This window comes from Ostrinia nubilalis, chromosome 3 (assembly GCF_963855985.1).
Source record: "Ostrinia nubilalis chromosome 3, ilOstNubi1.1, whole genome shotgun sequence".
Taxonomy (NCBI): domain Eukaryota; kingdom Metazoa; phylum Arthropoda; class Insecta; order Lepidoptera; family Crambidae; genus Ostrinia; species Ostrinia nubilalis.
In genome coordinates this window covers 6,893,127-6,920,603 of record NC_087090.1, presented here as the reverse complement: position 1 = coordinate 6,920,603, position 27,477 = coordinate 6,893,127, and the positions used below count along the sequence as shown (strand labels likewise).

General features: G+C 35.9%; 1 protein-coding gene across 6 annotated transcripts in view; it reads right to left on the bottom strand.

Annotated features, from left to right (window-relative positions):
- Positions 1–27,477, bottom strand: part of LOC135087758 (schwannomin-interacting protein 1 homolog) — a 63,708-nt gene that overhangs the window by 10,835 nt on the left and 25,396 nt on the right. For 2 of the 6 annotated variants that reach the window (XM_063982542.1, XM_063982541.1), the window contains exons 2-9: positions 6,825–7,224; positions 6,216–6,376; positions 4,974–6,022; positions 4,390–4,505; positions 3,428–3,525; positions 2,163–2,289; positions 1,670–1,876; positions 1,026–1,198 (exon numbers count right to left, since the gene is read on the bottom strand). In XM_063982542.1, the coding sequence (XP_063838612.1) occupies positions 1,026–1,198; positions 1,670–1,876; positions 2,163–2,289; positions 3,428–3,525; positions 4,390–4,505; positions 4,974–6,022; positions 6,216–6,376; positions 6,825–7,218 (2,325 nt within the window). In that variant the 5' untranslated portion in view covers positions 7,219–7,224. The remainder of the gene's footprint in view (positions 1–1,025; positions 1,199–1,669; positions 1,877–2,162; positions 2,290–3,427; positions 3,526–4,389; positions 4,506–4,973; positions 6,023–6,215; positions 6,377–6,824; positions 7,225–27,477) is intronic. The other 4 variants (XM_063982544.1, XM_063982543.1, XM_063982545.1 and 1 more) reach the window with 4 other exon arrangements.

Below are 27,477 nucleotides of genomic sequence, written 5' to 3'. Positions count from 1 at the left end.
CACAAATCACGTTATAAATTATACAAAAATGTCTGAAGTGTATTCAAACAACGAATAATTTAATCAAAATGGTGCCTGGAGTGTCTGCAAGACGTCTTAGACGAAATGCTTGATGACGTACCCTTAGCGTTACACCAAATGCTCTACTAGCAGCAGGATGGTGCTCCCCCACAATAAGGACGTCAAGTGCGCGAATAATACGTTTGGTGAACAGTGGATTGGACGAGTGGTCCAGTAGCTTGACCACCACGATCCTCGGACCTGACACCAATGGATTTTTGGCGTGACTTAAAACGACTGGTAGGTATGCGCAGAAGAGATAAACAGTGTAAACGCGTTACATGAAAGGATTGTTTTAGTGAAACTGTGAGACAAAACGTTTATGTGTTGCGAAAACTAAAGCGGAAAACCTACGCTTCGCCGTGCTAAACTGTGCCTTCATCAGAACGGAGGACACTTTGAACACTTGCTTCGCAGTACGTAAACTTTGTAAGTAGGTAGGAACTTATAAATAAATAATTAATTGTGAATAAGGTGATTTCATTTCATACTTAATTTATTAATTTGTAAAAATAGGGTACAATGTTAAAATTAATTAAAACCCTAATAATTATTACGTATTTTTGACGGTCCTAAGCCCGTAAAGTAGAAACTGAGAGTAGAAAGGAAAATCTGAAATCAACTGAAGAGTATTTTAAAATAATTATTATGACTGGATAAAAAGGCTGGTACCCAGAGCCATAAAACAACAGATTATTAAGAACTAGGCCACGCCCACTAGTTTATTCCACTTGCATCTGTAGAACGTGCGAGACAAAATTGGTTTATTCCGATTTGTACTGAAAAACCAAATTTACTAAAATCTTAGTGTACTTTCTTTATGGGAGTCTCTTGTTTATCTTAAATAATAGGTATTGTTCCCTACTTTTATCTCTGTGAATATGGCAAGAATGCAAAGTAACACGGTGTATAATAAATTGACAAAAAACATCAAATAATATTACAGTTTTGCAATTAGATCTTACCTCCATCTGTATGCGGGCCATTTCTTTAGCTTGTGCTAATGCAATTCTGGCTTCTGTCTGTAGTGTTGCTTGTAGAGCGTAAAAATCTGACTCCTTTAGCTCAATGTGACCCAACGAATGTGAAGATCGGGACTTTTTTTGCATTGATAAAGATGTGGGTCGCAGTTTTGCACCTGTAATGTTTACCAATTTGTGCTATACTATGATGACTTTACTATTACAGATAAAGTCCTACAACTACTGGTACTAATACTAAATACTACATTACTACATTAATAATCATGTAAGTCATGCTATTAATATATTTTTAATTCTCCCAAGAATAGCCTAAAATCTACTGACTTATGACATTGAATATTCATCAAAATGTTGAAAGCATGTCCATAGTGCAACGATCAGATCAAAATTATATTGTTGACTGGTTAGACTTCAATAGCAACAGTGTTAAATGATTATTATTTTATACCTTTAACAATACAAATATGTATTTTGAATTTTTGAAAAATATGTACTTCCCATATAACAGTAACATATTAATATCTTATAGAACAATACAAAAAAAACATAAAAGGAACAAGTAAGCAGATACACTATCAAAAATGGTAGTTTGAAATTAAGATGAAGACTAGCATGGCAATACTTACCACTTTGAACAGTGCTAATTTTGTCTTGTTTTGTGATATTTACTGATAATGGTCTTGTTTGGTAAGGATGATTATAGCTGGATTTGCTGATAAGACTTGATCGGGATGAACTTTTGCTATTATAGTTTGAATTTTTCTCTACGTCTGACGTTTGAGACTCATTGTCTGATGCTGTCTCATTCATGAAACAAATTTGTAGATTCATCCCTGCGCATTATGGCACAACACAAGAAATGATTAATCACACAAATGGAAATTAAAAAGGCTGTAAATATTATATCATGATAAAAACACAAAGAAATTAGTTTCCTGGATTTATTATATAGAATTAAATTCTGCTTTTAATTTATTTTACAGCCTTTTTTTATAATAGAAACTACACATACATAATGGTACAACACGACCCTTCACACTAACACAACAATTTCCATAACCATCCCATGGTAGTAAATTTACCCTTTCCCAAATTATTAATTATAAAGTTATTACTCACCATTTTGTAACCGGGAATGTAAGCTAGGTTTCTTCCCTGGGCGATCTGTATGGCCCATACTATAATATTCCTCACTATCAACACCCATTGCCAATCTTCTTCTAATTTCCTCTCGATCATTGCGTTTCTACAAAAAAATGTGCCTTACTTAAAATCTTTTTAACTTTAAAAATATTTAAAAAAAAATTAAATTAAGTTACTTTGGTATCGAATACATCTGCTTTGGTAACAATGCGGGTAAATTTATCTAAAATATTTGGATTCTTATCAACGAGATCTGGCCACTCTATCTCTGTTTGAGCGCACTCCGCCTCAGCCGTGCCTGCAGCTCTTGGGCTCAGGGCAGTATCATCACAATAGCTCACAGGTACGAGCGACACAGGTTCAGGCTTCTGAAGTTTCGACTTAAACAGGTACAAACGCCGTTTTATAGAAGACTTGTCCGAGTCTTTATTGTCAACAACATCGTCAGAAGTTTTGCTTAATCGACGTTTTATGTTAGAAATCAAACTCTCAAACATCTTAAATCTAGTCAGTCTTCAGTTTTTGGCAAAAATATGGCACAGCTATGGCAAGCTCGTGTTTGTTAGTGAAAATCGTAAACTCGTTTGTAAAAAATAACCTTTGTCAAATTTATTGTCAATGTGTCAAATCCTGATCCTGTCACTGTGACATTTAGGACAAGGTCAAGTGTGTTACTGTGTGTTCCATTTTTCTATTTTGTCCATAAATTCTTTGCATCTACACAGTTAAATAAATTTAAAAAAACTTACAAGGCAGCAAATGTTGTCGACTGATTCATGATTATCATAGGTAATTGTGTATAAATCCAAAAGAAATCTGGTATCCTTTTTATAGTGTCTTTGTTCAGGATTAAAATATGGCATTGACGCCATCACTTTAACACAATAGAAACGTAAAATACAACCGTCGCACGCGCACGTTGCGAAGTTAACTGGTGTCAAGAGACTGGCAGTCTGTCTGCACTGTTCACTACACCGTTGAATCACCTTAGAAAGCTGGTCCCACTACTTATTGGTAGCTGATTAATAACTGTTACACATGGTCGCTTCGAACGTGGACTCTAACGCGAATAGTACAGTTACACTACTAGCCGCGGAATTCAAAACAATATTCTGTTTTGTTTGTATAAACAGACAGAATAATCAACGGTTAGTTTGTAGTTCAGTACGTAATTAGTCTGTACTTATCCTGTAATTTAGCTTGAAAGTTTACACTTTTATCAGAAGGTCTTGGTAACTTACTCGTCTTTCTGCTTCTTTAGCCGCTCTTATGTGATTTTCAATTGCATCCAAATCTAATTTGGGTAATGCAGTTTCTATATTGTACACATCAAAACTTCCTGAAACACAAAATAAAAATGAATAAGTAAAATACCTCTAATAGATAGGTTTAGCATTTGTTTACCACTTTAGATAAACGCTCTTTAGATCAACCAGGTCAATTTTATTGTTATTGAGTTTCCTCCACTCCCTTCTCAGCCTTAATTGACAATCCTCACACGATTCATCCATCTCTGCTTCCGTCCTACATTTCTTCTAAATAGGATCTATTAAATTTAATCCCTTTCTATCTTAATGTGCCCCAATTTATTTTTGTGTGTTTCTTCTTTTCTGTCACTGGTGCGATACCCACGGCCGTAGTCCAGCGTAGAGCAAGTAAAGTCTAACTCATTTCATTATTCAAGCAGTTTTATGTTGTTACCTCTTAATATTTTGAAACGGTTAATTTAACATTTAGGCTACGATACTTGGTGCATGCTAAGTACCTACATTTACTTTTCCTATGCAGATTATTTTTATAATTCATACGTTTAGAAAAGATAACATAGACTGCTGCTGCTGCTGTGCTGCTTATTTTTTATATTAACTAGTTCTCTACAACTGACATCCTCAACGTTTTCTCCTTTTTCTAACCGTTAAAGAAAAATTATGGAAAGTCATTCTTGGACTCTTCGTCCTTCTTTTTTAATTGTTCCCTGTGGGTTAGGGTCCTGAATTTTTATATGTATTGTGAAAGCATCTACGTAAATATGACCTTTTAAGCAACCCACCTCAAAATGGTAAAGTTATGACTAACATAACTATATCCTAGCTATTATACCCACTTAGCTGTTATTAGTTTCAGCAGGTAGGTTCACTTGTATGCACATAAATATTTTGAAACACAGGATTAAGACAAAAAATAAACAAATAAGTATATTTACCTAGATCACATTCCTTAGCACTGTTATTACGGACGGATATTTTGTTTTGAGCGGTTCGTGCACTTTCCCTAGGTGAGATTATTTCCTTTTGACGTTCTCTCGATGCTCTTGATTCGCTAAAATCACAAAACATATTTATGTAGAGTCAGAGAAACCACCTGTTTGGGGTACCACGCCTCAAAGATGAGTAAAACTGAAATTAGTCTAGCGAACTTCACAAATCCCCGGCTAAATTGAACAGACACAAGGCCCGAAACAAATTTACAAAGGAAGTTTGCTCCTAAATTTGTTAGATTAAGTCATGCGGAGTCAAATCTATTTTAAAAATGTTGCGTTGTGGTATACGAGTACATGCCTAAATCTACACACGTTATAACACTTAGTTTCTTTCATGATCTCATGTAGGATGACGTTCGCAGTCCCATGTTCAAATCATTTTTAACAACATTATTAATGAGAGTTTATTGTAGAACGGTAAACGCAATAACAGTATAAATACCTACTAGTTATTATAATAAAATCGAGTGTTAATTATCTACATGTAAGCCCTTTTAATACTACCTACGTGTACGTGTAATGCTTACCTTTTTGGTTTCAATGGACTCCTGCATTTAATGTAATCATCGTCTCTATTGTGAACAGTTATATTAATTTCAGAGTTGGTTTCCCTTGAGTTAACCAAATGACACGAAGAAGAAGCTACTTCGTTGGAGTTTCCATCTGTGACTATAGACCTTGTATCCATGTTAGTTATACCCCATAATTTATCCCTTTCTCGCATTTCATCCAGTTTTGGAATTATCTTTCTCAATTCTGTACTTAGTTGCTTAATTGTTTTCTCAACGTCATTGCTTAGCTTATCGGTGTCATACTCTTTTTCATCAATAGAGATTTCATCTTTACCATCTGATAAGTGAGCATCTACAATATTAGTGTTGGTATTTTCAATTAGTAAAAATGTAGGCCTACTGAGATTCATTTCTGTTCTTGTGTTTGTTTCATTATCTTTATCTACATCATCTCTTTCCTTGTCATAAGCACTTTCATTCCCATAATTATCTGTACAATCATCTACTTGTTCGGAACTATTAGTTTCAACTAATTTCTTTATTACGTGATTAACCACTTCACTTATATTATTAATGGTATTTTCTATAGGCTTCGCAAACGTATCTTTAATATCTTTTCTTAATTCTTCTAAGTCGTCTTGAATATTGATGTTATAATTAAGCAATTGTTTTATTTCATCTTCAATCTCTTTATTGAAATCGCCTATTATATCTTTTGTATCAAAATTGTTTTCTATATCTGTGTCTGTACAATTAAAGTCACAGTTGATTGAGTTAATATTATTATTATTTTGGGATATAGTTTTTATAATATCTGGAATATCATTAGTTTTGTGACTATCTAATAATGTGTTTGCTAACAAGTCATTCTCAGACGTCTGAAAATCTGAACAAACTATTGTATTTTCATTATTATTGTTGTTATTAATATTTGTATTCTCTAATAAAGTGTTGTTTTGAATGGGTTCATTTTCATATGCTAATTCTGTTATTTCTATATCTACATCATCGTCAGTCATTTCATTTTCCGAGTGGTAAAAATTTTCTATGGTTGAAGAATAATCCTGAAAAGTAAACAATGATAATTATAAGTATTTAATTGCAACAACATTTTTCAGGTCATTTAATACCATAGGACTGATTATTACAGGTAGGTGCGTCCCGTAACAGGTAAGTTACTGGTATGGCTTCTCTTGTGCCCTTATTTCAAATAAGTAGTAACACTTTCAAGGTTTCTTTGGCCGATGGAAACTTTACCTGCAAAGTGTGCGCCAAGTGTTGGAAACCAGGGTAGTTTGGATTTACAATGCCTCGTGGTAAAGCTTGTATACCGTTTTCAGACATCTCATCTGTGTCAGAGTGCTCAAACGCCCTGTCTTCTTCAATGGGTGATGTATTGGAATATTCATTAGAGTCTTCTGAAATAAATCCAATTTAAATGTAAGTAGGTATTTATTAAGGCACCTTATTGAATAAGGACTCAAACATATAAGTAGGTACTCAACGAGAAATGATGTCAAACGAGAGCACGTACTAAATTCGTGAATGGGATGTTCAATTACAATATTGCCTTTAATAGCCTTATGATAGAAAAGTTTTCGTCCTACCCATTGAGCTTGAGTAGACGGTGTTCATATTCGTAAGCAAGGCAAAATATATTCATGTTTTTTTTTAATGATAAATAAATTGTTTTCGCGGTGCCCTAATATAGAGATCGTTAGCGCTACCTTATTATGAAATCTTTTATGAGTTAAACGACAAAAGCAACAGGTAGGTGTACAAAATCTTAAAGTGAAAGTGTATTTTGCTCGTTAACGTGTTTGTGGTTTGGGTTGCTTATTAGGAAAGATGGAATCAAAAACACACCTTTAAATATTTCTCTGTGGATGTTAGTACTAACAACACTTCCCGCCAGATTGGCTGTTTGAATATTGTTGCTAGTGTTTACGTTTAAGTTGTTTTGGGAGTATATTCTGTATTGCCGATTACACACTTCTTTTACATGAGAGTCACTATCTATAATGTTAGTTGACTCAGAAGTTGCAGTGTTATTTTCAAAAACTCCGTGACTGTCTAGCGTTTCTTGATGGTTGTAGTTAGAGTTGAGATTATATTGCAAATTATGGCTTTGATATTGATTATTAGACTGGATATTATTAGATAAATGCCAACTTCGATTGTTTATGTTAACGTGTGGTACATTATCATAAGGATTGATGGCTGCCACATTCCCGTTGTCAATTCCTTGGTCGATCCTCATGTTTACCTGCAACAAAAGCAAAGTAAAATTTTAAAAACCGCTAAAGCTAAAGAGGACAGCTAGATAGGTACCTACATTATTACTATACTTGATTCACACTTTCGCCACTTTAATACTAGCCGTACCTACTTATTCAGAGCGTTCCACACAACTATTCTTAAAAGGCAAATACCGTGCGTCGCTATTTCTATGTAAAATGAGATATATTATTGTATCAAGGCTGAATTTTGCTGCGGTAAAAAATACAATATTACTTACGACCCCAAAGCTTTTGCAATAAAGGCTGTTATTGCTTATTTCTATACGTATGGGGAGTAATGTTATTTTGCTTGTACTACTTACGGATTTGCTCTATAAGAGAGTCGTTAGTCTACACAATGTATTGTGATTAATGAGGATGTAGTAAGTAGGTACCTAATTTCTGATGGCGTTGTGTAGAGACGTTATTCCAGGGAGTTAATTTGAGAATTTTTTTGACGACATGTCGATCAACTTTAACTATTTGCATAGCTGGGCACCGTTAATCAAATAGTTAACTTCGTTAATCGTTAAACCGTTAATAAAAAAATTAACTTCGTTAATCGTTAAAACGTTACATTTCGCAAGATTTAACGCAAGTTAACGTTAATCGTTAATCCGTTAACACAAATGATAATAAAACGAAAAAAATAATTGTATGCAAGGTTCAAATAATTTCGAAAGCGTACCTATCGCGCATGGAATTTATTCCTCTTTTATGTTTGCGCTACAAGCTTTCGAAATTATTTGAACCTTGCATAAGTACATTATTTTTTTCGTTTTAGGCCTGATTTTTCAATCGCTGAATAACTTTTAACTGAAGAATAAGTTTGGCATATTGACAGTTTCAGTATAGGAAATATGTCAAAATGACAAGTTTATTCTTAAGTTAAAAGTTATCTGACGATCGAAAAATCGGCCCTTAGTACAACTGCATATCAGAATAAAAACTTGTTTTTAAAAAAGTTTTTTAATTATTATAAATTTATTTTACACTTTTTAGGGTTCCGTAGCCAAATGGCAAAAAACGGAACCCTTATAGATTCGTCATGTCTGTCTGTCTGTCCGTCTGTCCGTCCGTATGTCACAGCCATTTTTTTCCGAAACTATAAGAGCTATAGTGTTGAAACTTGGTAGGTAGATGTATTCTGTGAACCGCATTAAGATTTTGATGTAAAAATAAAAAAATAATAATAAATATTGGGGGCTCCCCATACTTAGAACTGAAACTCAAAATTATTTCTTTCATCAAACACATACGTGTGGGGTATCTATGGATAGGTCTTCAAAAATGATATCGAGGTTTCTAAAATATTTTTTTCTAAACCGAATAGTGTGCGTGACAGACGCTTCCAAAGTGGAAAAAAGTTGGTCCCCCCCCCCCCCCCCTAACTTCTAAATAAGAAAATGAAAAATCTAAAAAAAAACATATAATGTACCTACATTACTATAAAAACTACCAACGAAAATTGTTTTGAACGAGATCTAGTTAGTAGTTTTTTTTAATACCTCGTAAATCGTAAACCGCTTATTACCGCGTAATCTTTCATACATCGTCTCAGCCAAATGACGTCCACTGCTGGACAAAGGCCTCCCCCAAGGTTTTCCACAATGAAGGCCTTATAAGAAGGCTCAAGGTCACCCAAAGGGCGATGGAGCAGGCTATGCTCGGAGTTTCCCTGCGTGATCGAATCAGAAATGAGGAGATCCGCAGGAGAACCAAAGTAACCGACATAGCTCGCAGAATTGCTAAAATCAAGTGGCAGTGGGCGGGGCACATAGCTCGTAGAGACGATGGCCGTTGGGGCAGGAAAGTTCTCGAGTGGCGACCACGGGCTGGAAGACGTAGCGTGGGCAGGCCTCCTACTAGGTGGACCGACGATCTGGTAAAGGTCGCGGGAAGAGCCTGGATGCGGGCAGCGCAGGACCGGTTATTGTGGAATCTTTCATACAAATAACTTAAATTAAAAAATAATAATTTCATAAATCATTGTGGAAAACCTTGGGGGAGGCCTTCGTCCAGCAGTGGACGTCATTTGGCTGAAACGAACGAAATCAATGGTACGGAACCCTTCGTGCGTGAGTCCGACACGCACTTGGCCGGTTTTTAGTAGTATCTCAATCTCAGACCCTTGGTTCAATTACAATACAATTCAGCACCAAAGTGCTCGAAAAGACAAATCCAGCGAACCCAAATTCGATGCGATGCCGCCGTTTCATTAAGGAGTTCCTATGGCCACCTCATAACTCCATCATCAGACCAGCTCAATGGTACCATAACATTGCATTGTCATTGTACTTACATCGTACATCGTATAAGTATACCAAATTTCAGCTCAATCGGTTGAGGAAAACACATACTAACAAGTGTCGTTAGTGATCTGGTTACAAAAACTGTTGTTTTGGGTTCTGGAAGTTCTGGAAGCCCGAACGTACTTGTCAGAACGCGTTTTTCAGCGTGCCTGCTATATCTTTTTGGTAAATAGTAAGTACTGGATTAACGATTAACGGACTTAGGATAATTTAACGGAAGTTAACGAGTCCGTTAACATTTTTTAAAGTTAACTTAAAAGTTAATCCGTTAATAGAAATGTTAACTTCGTTAATTAACGATTAACGGATTAACGAGTTAATGCCCAGCTATGACTATTTGTCAGTACAGGATGAGGCTAAAACCACCTACACCGCAAACACTTTACTAATCTTCGGTAATATCATTCACAGCAGTCATATAAAAATAGATTACCATCATAACGCTATCATATTATGTTGCTATGCTTTATATGGTTATGTTATAATCATTGAATTTTATGTCCTAAATCCATACGGAGCGATATTGGGGATCAGGGCGGATATTGCAAGTCCCGCTCCCGCCTTTCCGGCGGAGGCACGCGGCACCGACCGCAATCCGATTATGTACACCCTCCTTACAACCTGACCTCAGCCGTTTTTGCTAAAGATAACATTCTAAGAACTGCCTACTACTTGCCTAACGTCTTAAGTGTGTTGTGTATACCATATTTTCCTACTCATATCCAAGTTCGTCAAATAGTGCAATGTACCAACTCGGGCTGAGTGAAATAATTAACCAATTCGCATGATAATAAAAGCAAGAAGCATAATAAAGATAACAGTAGATGGTTCTTATGATAAACATTTTAAAGACCTCATTCATTTCGTGGAAGCGAAAATGATGTTTCTAATTTCAAAATTCACCAAACATGATGTTGTAAAAATTGGTGTTTCCTTTTTATTTAAGAACTTTTTTTGTCTCTTTCTACTCTAATGGCAAGTCGAGAAAGTCGATCCAAAACGCTAGAAAGCGGTCATAAGTTAATGGAAAGAAGATACACAATTATAAACACATTTGCCTACACCAAGTTTTGCATACTTAGTTGATAACATCTTACTTCATAACAATATAAATTATGATATCAGCGCTTGCATTGCCCGCTTAGTCAAATTAACATCTTATCGTCTTGCGAATCTAGTTATGTCTACTTTACCTACTTCAAGAGAAACTCTATACTTATTCAAAATCTAGTTGACTGAGTCGTTGTTCCACATTATTTAGTTCATCACAGATCCCAGACCTGAGTAGGTAAGGGACGTGCCAGGGTCTCGTGTCAGATTTTATAAGTTGCCTTACGCGTGTAAGTAACGATTACTGTCGCAAAAGGTATGTATGTATCGAAAGTTTGACATTGGTACCAGGGCCGGATTAACCATCTCGGGGCCCCTAGGCACAGCTCGTTTCGGGCCCCCCCACAAAACCGCAATTTGGAAATTTTTACTGTCAACATTACGAAATAAAATGAAGGTACCATCATCATCATCAACAACAGACTTCAGTCATCACATTGCAAAGATACGCCTTACTTCAAGTGAAAAGACTTTCGCCACTATCTAGTACCTACAGCACGAAGTATCCGGGTCATTTAAAAATGAAAAATAGAATAGGAAAATCTTGCATATTTTTATAAAACTAACATAAACATTAAAAAATAAAAATGTACCTACATAAAGTCATGTAAACCAAAGCAGTAATGCCAAATTGCCAACTAGACCAGTAGAATAAGATATGAAAATCAATCAATTCGGAAATAATTCCTACAAAAGGTTTTCTTGTTTTAACTAGCTTTTGCCCGCGTGAAATTTCGTTTGTCACAGATCGTCATAAATTATAGCCTATAGTTTATCCTAGGTTATAAACAATAATACTCTAAAGTTTCATAAAAATCCGTTCAGTAGTTTTTGCGTGGAAGAGTAACAAACATCCAGACTTCCAAACTTTCGCATTTATAATATTAGTAAAATGGTTTCATTTGTTGCTCTTTAAGACTATCCTAGGTTTTCGACTTCGACAAAGTTGTGCTTAAGTGGTGTAGCCCCCCGAAAGGGGCATTTTTGCGGTTTTACGGTATACCGTGTAAAGGACTTGCAGTATCGAAAACTGATCTTCATGATGATTGAAGGGCATTTAATCCTGCATTGAATAAGACCAAATTCATATATTTTGGACAAACCGTTCTCGTGCCTATCTTCGACAAAGAAGAAAATATACGTATAATTAATAACACTCTCTACGTCCAATGGCTCGTCACCCGCAAGCTCCAAAGCCTTGAAAAGGGCCACCTTAACCAGCATATTCCTGTCAAGCCTCGCGAGTTGGATTCGTCTATCCTTATTCATCCCAGTGCAGCCGTTCCTTTACTACGGTTGCTGCACCTCTTCCTTGCACTCTCTTGAACGACTCTAGTGTTATCTACTGTGGCTGCCCCTCTTCCTTGCACCCTCCTGCACGACTGCGTTGCCAAGTCTTACAGCTGGTCCAAGGTTCGACTCCAAAAATCAACAACAACAGGTTCATATTAAAACGCTGAACAGTTTGTTTGTTACTTTGTTTGAACGCGCTAATCTCAGAAAGTAGTGGTTTGATTTAAATAATTAGTTTTGTGTGTACTAGCTCGTAAAAGAAAGGCTATAGGATATATGGGTATTTCTTCGGAGGCAAAATTTTCGATGTCTTTGGGTATAGTTCAGTAACCAACTAACAAAATGGCATGCTATATTTTTTTTCGTATAGCTTAGCTATAGCCCTATCTGGCGCAAATTACATTTTTGACATAATTGCTGTCTTTATACAAATTAAAAATATTTGAAGTGTGATTCTCTGATTCATATGGTGTGTCCGTTAGCCATTTTCCGGAACAAAATGGTTGATGTAGCATTTTCCTTTTGATATATCAATATAAATTAAAATTATTTCGAAAGCTAATGAGTTGACCTTCTACAAAAAAAATGTGTCATAATTTTAATTAAGTTAGTTTTTTCGCAAAAAATTAAATAAGCAGTGTCCGGCATAAAATACTGATTCATATGGCGTGAGCTGTTCTTGATCATAACTGGTCAGGTTTTAATCATGAGAGTCTGGTTTCTGGCGTGGAGGCAAGCCCATCTTGCAACGGATGAGCTAGAAGGCAGACGTGGAGCTGGTTGGCTTAGAACCCGGTGTGACGAAGGCAAATACTTGATTCATCTGTGCTTGGTTCAGGTGGCATGCTGATTACAATGCCTACTTTATAAAATTATATTATTGCATTAAAAATCTAATCTGTCTTCCATGTGATGCTTTTGGGTTATAGATTCATGTAGAAAAATGACAACACTGTAGTTTGTATGTATGACGAGTTTTGCTCGATTTCAGGCAAAAAACTGATTCATCTGTGCGTGATTCATATGGTCAGGGCCCTATATGAATCATAAAATAAATTAGTTTTTGATCTATCAAGCTCCAAAAAGGTGTTTATTAGCTGAGAATGATATCCCAGACTGCATCTCACTTAAGACCAGATGTGATTGCGGTTTTGTTATGAATAAAAAAAATCATCATCATTTTTATACTATGAATAATGTATGTTTAAAGAGTAAATAAGTAGTACATATATCCGTTAAGCTAGGAACCATAACACAAGCATATTTGTTGCTTATTTTATGGCTAAATGGCGCTGTATGAAATTCATCATCATCATCATCATTTCAGCCATAGGACGTCCATTGCTGAACATAGGCCTCCCCCAATGCTTTCCATCTATATGAAATTGTCCAACGATTATTCATTTTTATTATTATTTCAGCTACACTTATGGCGTCCATAGCACATAATAATACTGCTGAGCATAGGCCTCCAATGATTTCGAGATTAACTGATTGCCATTGCCACAACCTCTATAAGCTCACCTCACCTTCTTCATCTTGTGGGTGGACGTCTTAACAACGATAGCTTGGATAAGTGATACAGCTGGGTAGAGTCATCTAAAATACCTTAGTGCCATAAGATGAAAGTCTACATCCAGTGTGTGTTATCAGTGATGACATATTGTTCTGAAAAGCGGCCTCTCACTATAGGCTTACGAACCACAAAATTGCATACCATACTATGGAGTGGACTATGCTTGGTTTTTTTATGCAATCGAATCTGAAATGAGGAGACCCATAAACGGTCTAAAGTCGCATGGTGGCATAGTCCGATGTTTTAGCAAGCTGAAGTGATAATGGGCAGGACACATAGTATGCAGAACTGATGGCCTAGATGACCATCCAATGGATAGCAAGTTTCTGGAGTGGAAGCCACGTGCCGGAAAGCTCAATGTAGAACGTTCACTCACAGGAAGGCGCTGGATGCAGTCCGCTACCAACTGGTCATTATTGAAATCATTGGGGTAGGCTTATGTTCAGTAGTGGATCTTATGGTTAAAATGATTATGATGATGACAAAATATTACTGATGTATGAAATGTATGTATACTAAAGTTTCAGAAAAATGTTTTTCACGATTTATTGTGGAATTCGTTGCATTTTTTTTCCTCGTAATATTTTGATAACTGATATTGTTTTCATAACAACAGATCTTTTTTTTTTGTTATAATATGATTATTTTCTTAATTTAGAGCCAATTGTACATAAAGATTTTAAATTTTATTTCTATTTTTGATTAATATGTAACAAATTCTGATTCAAATGGCACAAAATATTTAAACGTCGATATCTTGAAAACTACTTTACAAAAACGAGTCCCTTATCCAAATATATGTTATTGGGTGAACCTATTTTCATATGAGTCTATGTTACAGACCTAAAATTGAATTTGAAATTTGTCCATATGAATCAGCCGAAGAATGCAATTTCGAAGAAGTGCCCATATACCATCACGCTACGACTAATAGGGACAAAGCAGTAAAGAAAAATGTTGCAAGCACGGGAAATAGTATTCAAACAATTTTCACGCGTATGAAGTTGATTTTGTGGCGTCGAACCTTGGACCAGGCGTACGGCTAGGCAACGCAGTCGTGCAGTAGGGTGCAAGGAAGAGGGGCAGCCATAGTAGATAACACAGAGTCGTTCAGGAGAGTGCAGAGAAGAGGTGCAGCAACCGTAGTTAAGGATGAAGGAGGAACAAGGATAGGTAAATCCAACTCGTGAGGCTTGACAGGGATACGCTGGTTCAGGCGGCCCTTTTCAAGGTTTGGGACCCTGAGGGTATATTTTCTACTTTGTCGAAGATAAGCACGAGAACAGTTTGTCCAAAACATATGAATTTAGTCTTATTCAATGCAGGATTGAACGTCCTTCAACCGTCATGAAGATCAGTTTTCGATACAGTAAGTCCTTTACGCAGTATAACAGTAAAACCGCAAAAATGGCCCTTTCGAGGGGCCCCACCACTTAAACACAACTCCGCCGAAGTCGAAAACCTAGGATAGTATTAATGGGCAACAAATGAAGCCATTAAAACAATAAAATCTTTTGTAGGAATTATTTTCGATTTAAAATCTAATTATATGACCTAAACGTTACGAAAATGAATTAACTTCCACAATATCGAAATTTGACGACTGAATGTGTAAACCAAAATAAGGCGAAGTTTTGAGGTGGTTTGAGTTTTGTTGCATAAAAATAATCTTTAATATATTATTGTTTTTTTTTTTTTTTAATCGGGAGTGCTGGGCCCCTGGGTCATAGTGGGCCCCTAGGCACTGGCCTAAAGTGCCTTATGGATAATACGGCACTGATTGGTACTCTACGTTTTCTATAAAGTATTCAACTTATCCAAAAATCAAGATTTCCCAGGATATGGGGATCAAAGAAAAATACTCTGTGTCTAACTAACTCTACCTGGTCAAAGTGTCCTCCAAGCTAGAGGAAAAACAAATCAAGTTTGAATTATGCCATCGAGCTGTAAAATATTCTCTCCAGAAATAAATTTTGGAAATTAAAACAATAGGGTAGACATAGTAAGGTACAGAACTCTGAACATTAGTGAAGTTTCAAAATAGATTGGAATGCCTAAAGTATCTCGCATTTCCAAAGTTTGGGCCGAGAAGGAAAGTTTCAATTCTATATCTCCGGGAAGCGAACTCTTTAGATAAGTAGGAGATTTAATTAAATTTGACTTTAGCAGGCACTCGTGGTAACGGTTCTCGTGAATTTCTCTGCGAGAAATAAACAGGGTTATTATCTTAGTTAACGATATCTAATCTCTCCCTTTTGTAAAGAGCGAACAATATCACCTTGAGATATAGAAATCCTGAAAGCTCTATCTAATATCAATAAAATTTATCTAAATTACTTATCTATGTAACTACATAGTTACTCTTCATTCTAGTACATTTTGATTAAAGAGTATTTTGCTATATCACATAGGTAATACCTATTATAATACAACATTTACGTTAGGTAATATGAATGTTGGATAAAGCTGACATCAACCCCTGGAAGTAGACCAAGTACGGCTCAACACATGTACGATGTGACCTCAAAGCTCTAAAGCCTGCCAGAACACTAAACTAAGAGTAAGGAACTCGTAAGGGATTTTGCGAACGGCTCCTCATAACATAACCCGCCGGCGCCGGTCGACCTACAAAATATGGTACTTAGTCGTATTTTGACTTAGAGTTGTGTCCTATAAAAACTTTTCAATAGCTTTTTTATTACTTTTCTTAATTCCGATTGAAAAAATGTTAGTTCATTATTGTAGAGATCATTTGAATTAAATTGTTGTGAAGCCTCTATTTTTAAAGAATTTATGTAGACTGAAGCTCAAACATAGTTTATTGCTAAGTAGGGTGGGTAGTCGAACAGTGAACCAACCAGATACGCTGAACCACCGCCATATTTCCAAAAGTATGACGTTGCCAGTTCCACCGAACGAGTCACTACGTGTCTCGTGGACGCCCTTCCCCTCTCCCGTAGTGCGCCGGCGACTGTGGCTAAGGTGTGACGTGTGGCTGCGAATTCTTTGTTTCTCGACGAAAAAAGATAGTTTTTTCAGAGAAGCCTTACGATTTTTGTCTATTTTGCTATTTATATTAAGTACGAAATCTATTTGGTATCAAAATTATTGTAGTTTTATCTGTTTAATGAGCACATTCCGTGATGACCATTCCGCGTACTTCTTATTGTTTGTGGACTCATAAGTTGAATAGTGTATGTTTTGAACAGTGAACCAGGTTTTCAAAGTACACAGTGAACCGGTTGACTGTTTTTTATTTAACCAAACAGTTGATTAATTACCTAAAGGCTTTAAGAGGCAATTTTCAGTTATTTTTGTTTAAAGAAGGATTTTTCTTTTCAATTGTGTCTTGTGTTATTTTTGTTTTCTGTGATTTTTTAAATGAATACTTTTTGTTTACCACCAAAAAGGTTGATTTATTGATTACTTGAAGGCTTTATTAGACAATGTTTAGTTATTTTTGTTAAAAAAAGCATTTTTCTTTTAATTTGGGTTTTGTGTGAGTTTCGTTGTTATTTTTGGTTTCTGTGATTTTTAAATGAAGACTGTTTGTTGAAATAAGCATTTTTATTTTCATTTGATTTTTGTGTTGTAAAAATAAAAGCTGATTATCTAAAATTATGTTGTTTATTTTCCAAAATTATAATTTTTACTCGTAATAAACTACATGGTTCACTGTTGAAATGTGGGTGGTTCAGTGAAAACTACCCGTAGTACACAGTGAGCCAAATTTCATATTTTTTTTAAACTTGATTTAAGTTTCCGTTTTATTGCTGAGGCTAATTATAGCCTAAAAATTAGAAACCTTATAAAATTACCTGACTGATAAGACCATAACGACATTTTTAGCTTCATTTTCCAGCTAATTAGAGCATTTAGAAAAAAGGCCGGTTCACTGTTCAACGATGCACCCTATCTACTTGATCCAGCTCGGTCCCTTCACCGTATTATCAAGATATTACTTATCGTTATAACGCCCTGCTCATGACAAGGAAAGTAGTGTTATAAGAAATAGTAACATCTGCCACTCGACATATTTCCAGGCAAGAGTGTGCAAGAGACGGTGTACTGGGGTCAAGCTAACGCGCCCTTCTCGGCTATAAATACCCTCTACGCCCCCCTGGGCCTTATATTAACCCGGCAATAGGCGGATGTTTGTATAAACTCTTCCCTATTTTTGTGCGAATTCCATTTAGTGAAAGTAATTTCTAGCTTTCCCAATCAGACGAAGAAGTCAATATTTGTAGCTTCCCAACTCAAGCTCTTTATCTGAAGAAAATTAATGAAAGATAGGCGTCGTTTAAAACGAAAGTCTACAAAATTTATTGATATTAAATATCTTACTTGCTTAGCTATGGCTTAATAAATTCGCATTCCATTTTTTCTCAGTTTTCAGTATTTTCGATGATTTAACTTACATTTTGAAATGTTTCTCTCTCGTACACATCTAGCAATATTGATTTAATAATTTTATATTTCAATACCTAATTGATTTTGTTTTTTCAAATGTTAGTGCATTACCATTTATATTTTAAATGTAAATCATTTAACATTTCTTTAATTAATTAATTTAATGTTATATCCGTAAAAAAAGTTACAAACCTAATTCGTCCCTGAGGAAATCGAATGTGACCGACTAACAGATTGACTGAAACGTTTATGTTCAGTTTTTTACGGGTTTTGGACTGATATATTTTCTCCAGAAATAACTAGAAAATATCTTATCCTTTGACTACTCATAAAACCGACGAATAAAACCAGGTTATAGACCTCAAACAAAGTGGAAAGCAATCGCTTGTATCGGCGATTTCCATTATGTTCCATACACTTTTATTGTGTGCTGTACTAAAAGAAAGGCTGCTGTTTATTTACTGTAATTTGATTGAAGCAATTACTTAGCTCTACATAAGCGTCTTATTATGTTATGTTAGTTATTAACTTGGGTAAGGTAATGAGATTAATCATGCGGCTATTTCGAGAGTAATCGATTTACAATTTCTTAAACACGCAAGACCATTGGTCGTGGCTAATTTTATAGATTACTATCTTTAATGATCCATTCTTTTAAGTTGGAAATTTGTTTCTAGTCAGAAAGTGCTAATTACTACAAATTACCACGTGTGATAGGAAACGTCAAACGTAGGATAGTTTAAGAACTGCAGAGCTCCTATTACCCCATAATAGTAGATCGGGTGTCGGTTCGGTCTATTGGTTGCACTAATTCGTTGGTGCCGCGAATACACCGTGTACCGGCGCACGGTGGTCCCGATTTAATAAAACATGGACATTGATGCTAGAAGCACGAAATTTTTTTTGATGGTTACTGCTATGATAACTAATAAGGCAAAAAAATATTACAATCCTACGACGTCTATTTCGTAGTAAAAAAAAATAAATACATATTTTTTGTATGGAAGAAATTACGTTTCTGTCAATTTTTCGAAATTCTTTAACGATGTCAAGATGCCGATCACACATGTTATAAAACAAGTGATTCTGAGTATTTCATGCGAAGATACTTGTCACTTATCTCTGCGTACTTTTGAGTTATCGAGGGTTGAAAAATCGATTTTTTTATATCAAATATTTCCACGAATAATTGCCAAAATTACAATATGGTGTATAAGGGACACCTTTGATGACACATAACAACGACTCGCACTCGCGCACGCTCGTATGCATCAGCTTTTAATAAAATAAAATAAAAAATTAAGGGAAATACTTAATACAACGTTGTATGTGTAGGTCCGCTGGCCGTCAAAAAGTAGCTTATACGAGAGGTTGCCCAATTTACAATATGTCCATCATTGATAACTCACACAAATATCATCTCTCTCTGAAGGATAACAAGTTTTTTTTTGTTTTCAGAAGCTTTTGATAGGATGGAAGCTCATAAATACTCTTTGAAGTGAGAATGAATCTCAAATTGCGATATTGACAAATTACATGATGTAACTAGCGCTAACGTTTATCTTCAGGTAGACACAGTTTTAAGTTAAAAGATTGTCTACTATTTCACACTGTTCTTCGTTTTGGAACAGTTCTTTGATTATAGGTAGTCGCTAATTTGGTTTTGTTAGACTCTTTCAGTTTAGCACATAAAGCGTAAACTAATTCCTCCTCAGAATGATCTAAAAGTGTTATAGAGCGCCTCTTCTTCTGCAGAAGAAGAATTTTGCATAAATCTTCAAAAGGTTTTTTATTTATACCAGAAGTCGATGGTTGCACATCTACTTCCGCAGTCTCATCAACTGGAGCGTCTTCCTCGGTGTTAACGTTGTCTATGCGTTGTGTTAACTCGGTAAAAAACATTTTTTAAATCTATATTTTTACATTTCGGCAGACCATTTCAGACTAAAATGACGAACGTATTGGCATTGAATTTTCTTCCGAAGATTTGAGTAATTATCAAATCATTAAGTCGTAATTTTACAAGAAATATATCAAAGAAGATATGGTCTGCTTCCAGCAGAGCCCAAAAGACATTTTTGCACCAGAATTCGCATTGGCTAGACTCTGAAATTGGCTGGCCGAATTGTATAAAATATAGATTTAAACAATGTTTTTTACCGAGTTAACACAACGCATAGACAACGTTAATACTGAGGAAGACGCTCCAGTTGATGAGACTGCGGAAGTAGATGTGCAACCATCGACTTTTAGTATAAATAAAAAACCTTTTGAAGATTTATGCAAAATTCTTCTTCTGCAGAAGAAGAGGCGCTCTCTAACACTTTTAGATCATTCTGAGGAGGAATTAGTTTACGCTTTATGTGCTAAACTGAAAGAGTCTAACAAAACGAAATTAGCGACTACCTATAATCAAAGAACTGTTCCAAAACGAAGAACAGTGTGAAATAGTAGACAATCTTTTAACTTAAAACTGTGTCTACCTGAAGATAAACGTTAGCGCTAGTTACATCATGTAATTTGTCAAAATGGCAATATCGCAATTTGGGATTCATTCTCGCTTCAGAGAGTATTTATGGGCTTCCATCCTATCAAGAGCTTCTGGAAACAAAAAAAAACTTGTTATCCTTCAGAGAGAGACGATATTTGTGTGAGTTATCAATGATGGACATATTGTAAATTGGGCAACCTCTCGTATAAGCTACTTTTTGACGGCCAGCGGACCTATACATACAACGTTGTATTAAGTATTTCCCTTAATTTTTTTTTTATTTTAGTAAAAGTTGATGCATACGAGCGCGCGCGAGTGCGAGTCGTTGTTATGTGTCATCAAAGGTGTCCCTTATACACCATATTGTAATTCTGGCAATTTTTCGTGGAAATATTGAATATAAAAAAATCGATTTTTCAACCCTCGATAACTCAAAAGTACGCAGAGATAAGTGACAAGTATCTTCGCATGAAATACTCAGAATCACTTGTTTTATAACATGTGTGATCGGCATCTTGACATCGTTAAAGAATTTCGAAAAATTGACAGAAACGTAATTTCTTCCATACAAAAAATATGTATTTTTTTTTTTACTACGAAATAGACGTCGTAGGATTGTAATATTTTTTTGCCTTATTAGTTATCATAGCAGTAACCATCAAAAAAATTTTCGTGCCTCTAGCATCAATGTCCATGTTTTATTAAATCGGGACCACTGTGCGGCGCATGGCCGCTAACAAATTGATTTTTCACTTCAACCCGGAAAAGAACCTTAATAACGCGGAAAACCTTCCGTCTCTCACCAAAACTCATTAACGCAACTCTTAGGTCCACTGTTCTTAAAAACAAACAAGCCTTTTTGCACCCAGCGTGCCGGGGAAGCGCCGTTTGCATCCCTTATAACATCATTTAGCCCGAATAAAGCAGTAGATAACCGCTTGTATTTGTAAACTGTTTTCGTGTTATGATCATTGTTTAGTATAATTTAAGCGCAAAACAACGAAACAGAGTTTATGTCGTATTCCTGAGGCAAAAGGCGATTACGACCAGTCGCAAACAAACCCAAGTGGTGGCTTATGTTTGCCTACTTTAATTTGACGCAGAACACAAACGACCTCAAGACTTTGTCGCATGACCACGAAATCCTATTACCAAGAATTTATGGTGCAAATCTAATTTCCTTTTAAACTAGACATTTTTGAACCTGGTACCCTTTGTTACCACTAAGATTCTTAAAACATTCGAAGTTCAAATCGCGTACTAATCTGGACAAAATTTAATGGAAATCAAGACAAAATTGTATGTTTTCGTAAGCGAATGGAAATACTAACGCTCCAAAAATACATGTTTCCAACAACTTTGTAACTGAATTAAAATCATTTTATTTGCAGGAGAAAAAATAACATATTTCCTACATATCCGGTAAATCTGATAACAAAAACGTTCGATAGCCGTGCTGAGCCGTTCTATCGATCAAACTGCTAACTTATCTCATTATGAGGCTCTACGCGCTACAACGTACTCGCACCGACTTAACAAAAAGGAAATTTTATCCCTGTAAGTACAATTTTATTTTGCCACAAATGCTGTCCAAAAGGTCTCTCAGATGCCTCGGAATGTTAAGGTAAATTATGCGTCTTATTAAAAAGGGTGAGATATTTTAGTGGCTCATATGGTATTATAAATATTGATTCCCTGACTGTTTCATTTCCGACTTCTTCCCGTTAACGATTGAGGGCTGCCGATTTAAGAAAAATAACTGGTTGTCAGGTCTTAAGGATAAATTATGGGAACCAATTTAGTGAATGTGTAGGATGCTAATGTTATATTTTATTACTTATTTTTAGAAGATTTGGACCTAATTTAAAAAAAATACGGGACCTTTATGTATGCCTTATACATAAAAGTCCTGTATTTTTTCTAAGTAAACAAGAAGTAATGATATTGTTTGTGAAGTTAGTTAACTACTTACCTACCAATACTTTAGCAATTTTAATTCTACTGTCAAAAAGTGTAAGCGAATAGTAACCCAAAGCAACGTCACGACATATTTGGGTGAAATGACTCGTAGGAAAGATCAATGACCGCCGAATACAACAGGTAAAACGATCTTAGACATAGATACGAAACGTATAAATTGCTATAGGTACATGTATCATTTTGTTTGGTATCGAAGACTGAACTAATCACACAACTCGGAAATATACTCGATATTGCGTTAGTATTCCTTTCGTAAATCAACTATTATCGCTCAAAGAAGAGGTAACTTTAGTGATAGTAAAAATCATACCGAGTACATGCAACAAATGGGTTACGTGAAATCAGGTCAGCGCTATCCTTAATTAAAACAAATGGGGTTTTCATCATTCTGCCGTTGTCTATGCTGTCGAGGAAAATCAACAGGAAAAGTAGGTTGTGTATAATTTTCATTTATTCAACAGATGGGTAGACATCATGAAGTATAACATGACCGAATATTGATTTTTATAAAACAGGTTTATGTTCCCAAGCATCGCAGTACTTACTCACTGTAGTGGCAGTCTGTTTCCCGCCTGAAAAATGTGGAACGTTGAGAATTTTTAAAGGTTTTGCCAATAACTTCTCATTCCAGATTATTTCCAAATTTATGAGATGGATGGACGCAAGGCAACCCTAGCAATGCCCTTCGCGTCTGCATCAAATATTTATATAGGGAGATAGAGGGTGGTGTTCCCACGGAGTGCGAGTGGACGACGCCTATCGGATCGTAAGACGACCCCCATCAATCGTGTGGAACATCATAGGCCGGCGGTGGATAAATTGGTACCGGTAACCGTATTTTAAGAGAGACCCCGTCTACCACTGGCTATTCGAGTTAATGCCACAAAGGGCACAACAGAAACGACGTGCTCCAACTCATTGGACTGTGTAATACGTTCAGTCAATCGAAAACTCCGCTTTTTATCGTCCGTTTATTGTTTCTCTTAGGCCGAACGACTTTGATATATTTAGGATATGGACCCAAACGGTTAATCAGCTTCAGTAATAATAATTGAATCGTTTTAGCTTCTCTCTCGAGACTTAATTAATGTTTCTTTATTTGCAAGTTAATGAAGCCTCTTAGGAAATTATAGACCAAGCAATATCTGAACAAAATCAAGATTTGATGCCGTATAATTACATAGTGCCTCCAATCATTAAATTAAATAAGTAAGGCTTGGAAAATGTAGGCACAATATCTTATTTTAAGGGCTTGGTGGGTAGCGCTGTAGATGTGAAATTACTCCTCCATAAAAAGGGGCTGTTGAATAAGCTCATTTATTATTCTAAGATATCATTAACTCCATTGCCAGAATACATAACTTAAGTAAATTAGAATCAAAATATCTGCTGAAATAAGAGCTTGTAAGCTCACTTCATCATAGGTAGGTACAATACTTGTACTTTACAACATGCTAGCTGAAACAAAAATATCGTGTAACTGTTTTAAAATTGTTCGAACAAAAAAACAACAACGGCTATTTTTAAATGACCTGTAATTTTATTTGGGGTTATATTTTTGATACACAGGATAATTATCGCTATCGATGTTCGTTTGATATGAAACTATACCTACCTAAGTATAGGTCTCGGGTTTTTTGACGGACAAAGTCAATACAGAACATTCTAATAGAATAAAAAAACGGTTTAGAAATAAGTAGGAATCTTTATCTAAGTTCAATGTTGTCCTTGCTAGAATTCATTACACAATATCGTGGCGTGGGCTGCGGCTAAGTGTGTTTAGTTATTAAGGCCGGTTTATTATACACCACTTAATTTTCTTAGCTCGACATAATGAATAAACGGAAAAATCCATACTTTGCTTTGAACAGTATTTGTGCGGCAGCTTTCAGGTTTCATTAAAACTGAAAACGTTGAAAACTAGCAAGTATTTTAAATTAATGCTACTTAAGATTTTCTACTTGAAAAACGATTCCTTCTCAAACTGACTTCAAATGTATTAAGTGGTAGCTTAAGTAATGATGACAAGCCATTTATCCAAGGTCAGATTCTGATATTGCTAGTACAATTTATTTTGTTATTAAAACACCTGATATGAAACGTAGTTAGGACGTAATTACTACTACTAGCACATAATAATAATACTCATAATTTAATATTGAAATTTACAGATGAGAGTTATCTGAAGTTAGTTAATAAATCGATAAATATTGACGAAGCTTATTTAAAAAATAACTAACAACCGGCAATAATGGGATGATTACAAATAATGATAATGGGAGCTTAATAACAAGCTTTTTTTTGTTTTACTAATGTGGAATGAATCTACACTAATATTATAAAGAGGAAAACTTTGTTTGTTTGTTTGTTTGTTTGTTTGTTTGTTTAGTTGTAATGGATAGGCTCAAAAACTACTGGACCGATTTTAAAAATTCTTTCACCATTCGAAAGCTACATTACTCACGAGTAACATAGGCTAAATTTTATTTTGGAAAAAAATAGGGTCCTGTAAAATATTTGGGATTTTCATAAGACGTTGAAAAGCGCCATCTATCGTCATTGCTTAAAATCTTCTTGCGCCTGACAAACATTTTTGAGGTTCGTAAATATTCATGAAGGCAAAGCTGTCAAACGCCATCTATCGACATCATTAGTAAATTAGTAACTAAATATTACATGTACTATGAATAGCGCTGTTCGTAAATAATATTGAAATTTAATAAATAAAGGTATTTTATGTAATTGAACCATTCACTGTATGTCCCTATTTGAATCATTCACTGTGTTTAAACGAGCAAGTCAAAGTGTTAATTAGTGACTTTTTACAAACTTCCTTGCAAATTCTTACTATGTGCCGCCATCTACCGAGATGAATATTAGGGTACGGTTCAGCGGCGGACAAAATGGGATGGGCGCGTGGGCGATTGTAGTTAAATAGGATAAGAATTACTTCGTTTTTATTTTCTGTATGTAATTTGTTAGTTTTTTGGTAGGGTCTTTATTTTAATTACTTAGGTTGGTAGGTACTTACTTATTTGATTTTAATGATAATTACTATAGGTACGTATAATTTTAGTAGAAAGAAAGGTCATTGAATGACTAAGTGACTCACTCACTCATCACGAAGTCTCAGAAACTACAAGTCTCACTGGCTGATCAAAGCCAGGTGATCAAAGTGGAATACACCTCCTTTTAGAACGTAGGTAGTCACTAAGACGAAATTTTGCAAAATTCAACCCTTATGGGAGTTAAAAAGGGGGTTGAATACAGACTGTATTGCAGTCCTCGGTTTTTAAAATAAGATACTTGAAAGTTAAAATGTACGCTCACTATGATCTCTAGATATTGTGGAGGTGTACATAATATACTGTTCGGTACACTGTGGTACTGTATACACATCGGTTTGCTGACGATATTGTGGTCATGGCAGAATCGTTGGAAGATCTTGGAACAATGCTCGAAGACCTTAATCGATTTTCCCAACAGGTAGGCCTGAGGGCGAACATGGACAAAACGAAGCTTATGTCGAATGTCCATGTTGCGCCCTACCCAGTTTCAGTTGGGAGCTCAATTCTCGAGATTGTCGACAAGTAGGTATGTCTACCTCGGACAAACGATCCAGCTCCAGGTAGGTCCAATTTCGAGAAGGAGGTCAATCGTCGAATCCAACTCGGCTGGGCAGCGTTCGGGAAACTACGCAACATCTTTTCGTCTAAAATACCTCAATGCCTGAAGACTAGAGTGTATAACCAATGTGTGTTACCAGTGATAACTTATGGCTCGGAAACGTGGCCTCTCACTATAGGCCGTATACAGAAGCTCAGTTGCACAGCGTGCTATGGAGAGGGCTATACTTGGTGTTTCTTTGCGAGATCGAATCAGAAATGAGGAGATCCGTAAACGAACCAAAGTCGCTGACGTAGCCCAACGGATTAGCAAGCTGAAGTGGCAATGGGCAGGGCACATAGTACGCAGAACTGATGGCCGATGGGACAGAATGGTTCTGGAATGGAGGCCGCGTACCGGAAAACGTAGCGTGGGACTTCCACCTACAAGGTAGACCGACGACATCGTAAAGGTAGCAGGGAAGCGCTGGACGCAGGCCGCTTCCAATCGATCAACATGGAAAGCATTGGGGGAGGCCTATGTTCAGCAGTGGACGTCCTATGGCTGAAATGGTGGTGGTGGTGGTGGTACATATACTGAAAATGTATCATTAGAAATCAACCACGGGGGCTAAGGAGATAAAAGGAGGGTTGGAAGTTTATATTATGAAAGTCCTATGTGTTTAAAGTAAGAGATTTGAAATTTAAAATGTATGCGCTATAGATGCTAAGAGCGGATTTTACGAAACTCCACCCCTAATGGAGTAAAACGAGGGCCACGCGTACGAAGTCGCGGGCGGCCGCTAGTAAACATATAAACAACCAGAAATATCCTGACAAACAAACTTGGATTTATATAGAAAATTGGATTCTATTTACTTACTACAGAAAAGCCTTTGCTTAGCTTCATCGTTATTCAAGATATCTCGCGTGTCTAGCCTAGTTACTATGTATAGGCGTAGCTTTCGTAGCTAAATCTACTTTTGGGTTAAAAGTAACATCGAAATGTATGCGATAGTGGCGTGACCCGCCGCACCCAAAACCTTTGCCATGCTAATGGCCGCCGAAATGATGGATCGGTGGAACACTAGCGACACAATCACGGTTGAACACATCGCTTACGAAAAGTAATAAAATTATTAAAAATCTACTGAACAAAACCCATAGTAGGTACCTAATTTCAATAACTAACTATGTACTTGAAAACTTAAATAAAAATAGCGGCAAAAGCAACATGGTACAATCACCTACAATCAGACGAATGACTACAAAGCTTCCATCTTTAAGGGGTCTTTCAGCAGCAAGTATCAATTTGTAAATATCAGTTTTCAGTAAGTATTACCTAATTTACCTACACTTAAGAATAAAGTATTTTGTAATGGTTTCAGTAAATGCTTAAAAACGAAATCGAATTTAGACGTTCAATCGAGTTTAGGGAGTCTCGTGTCAAAAAACGTTTTCAT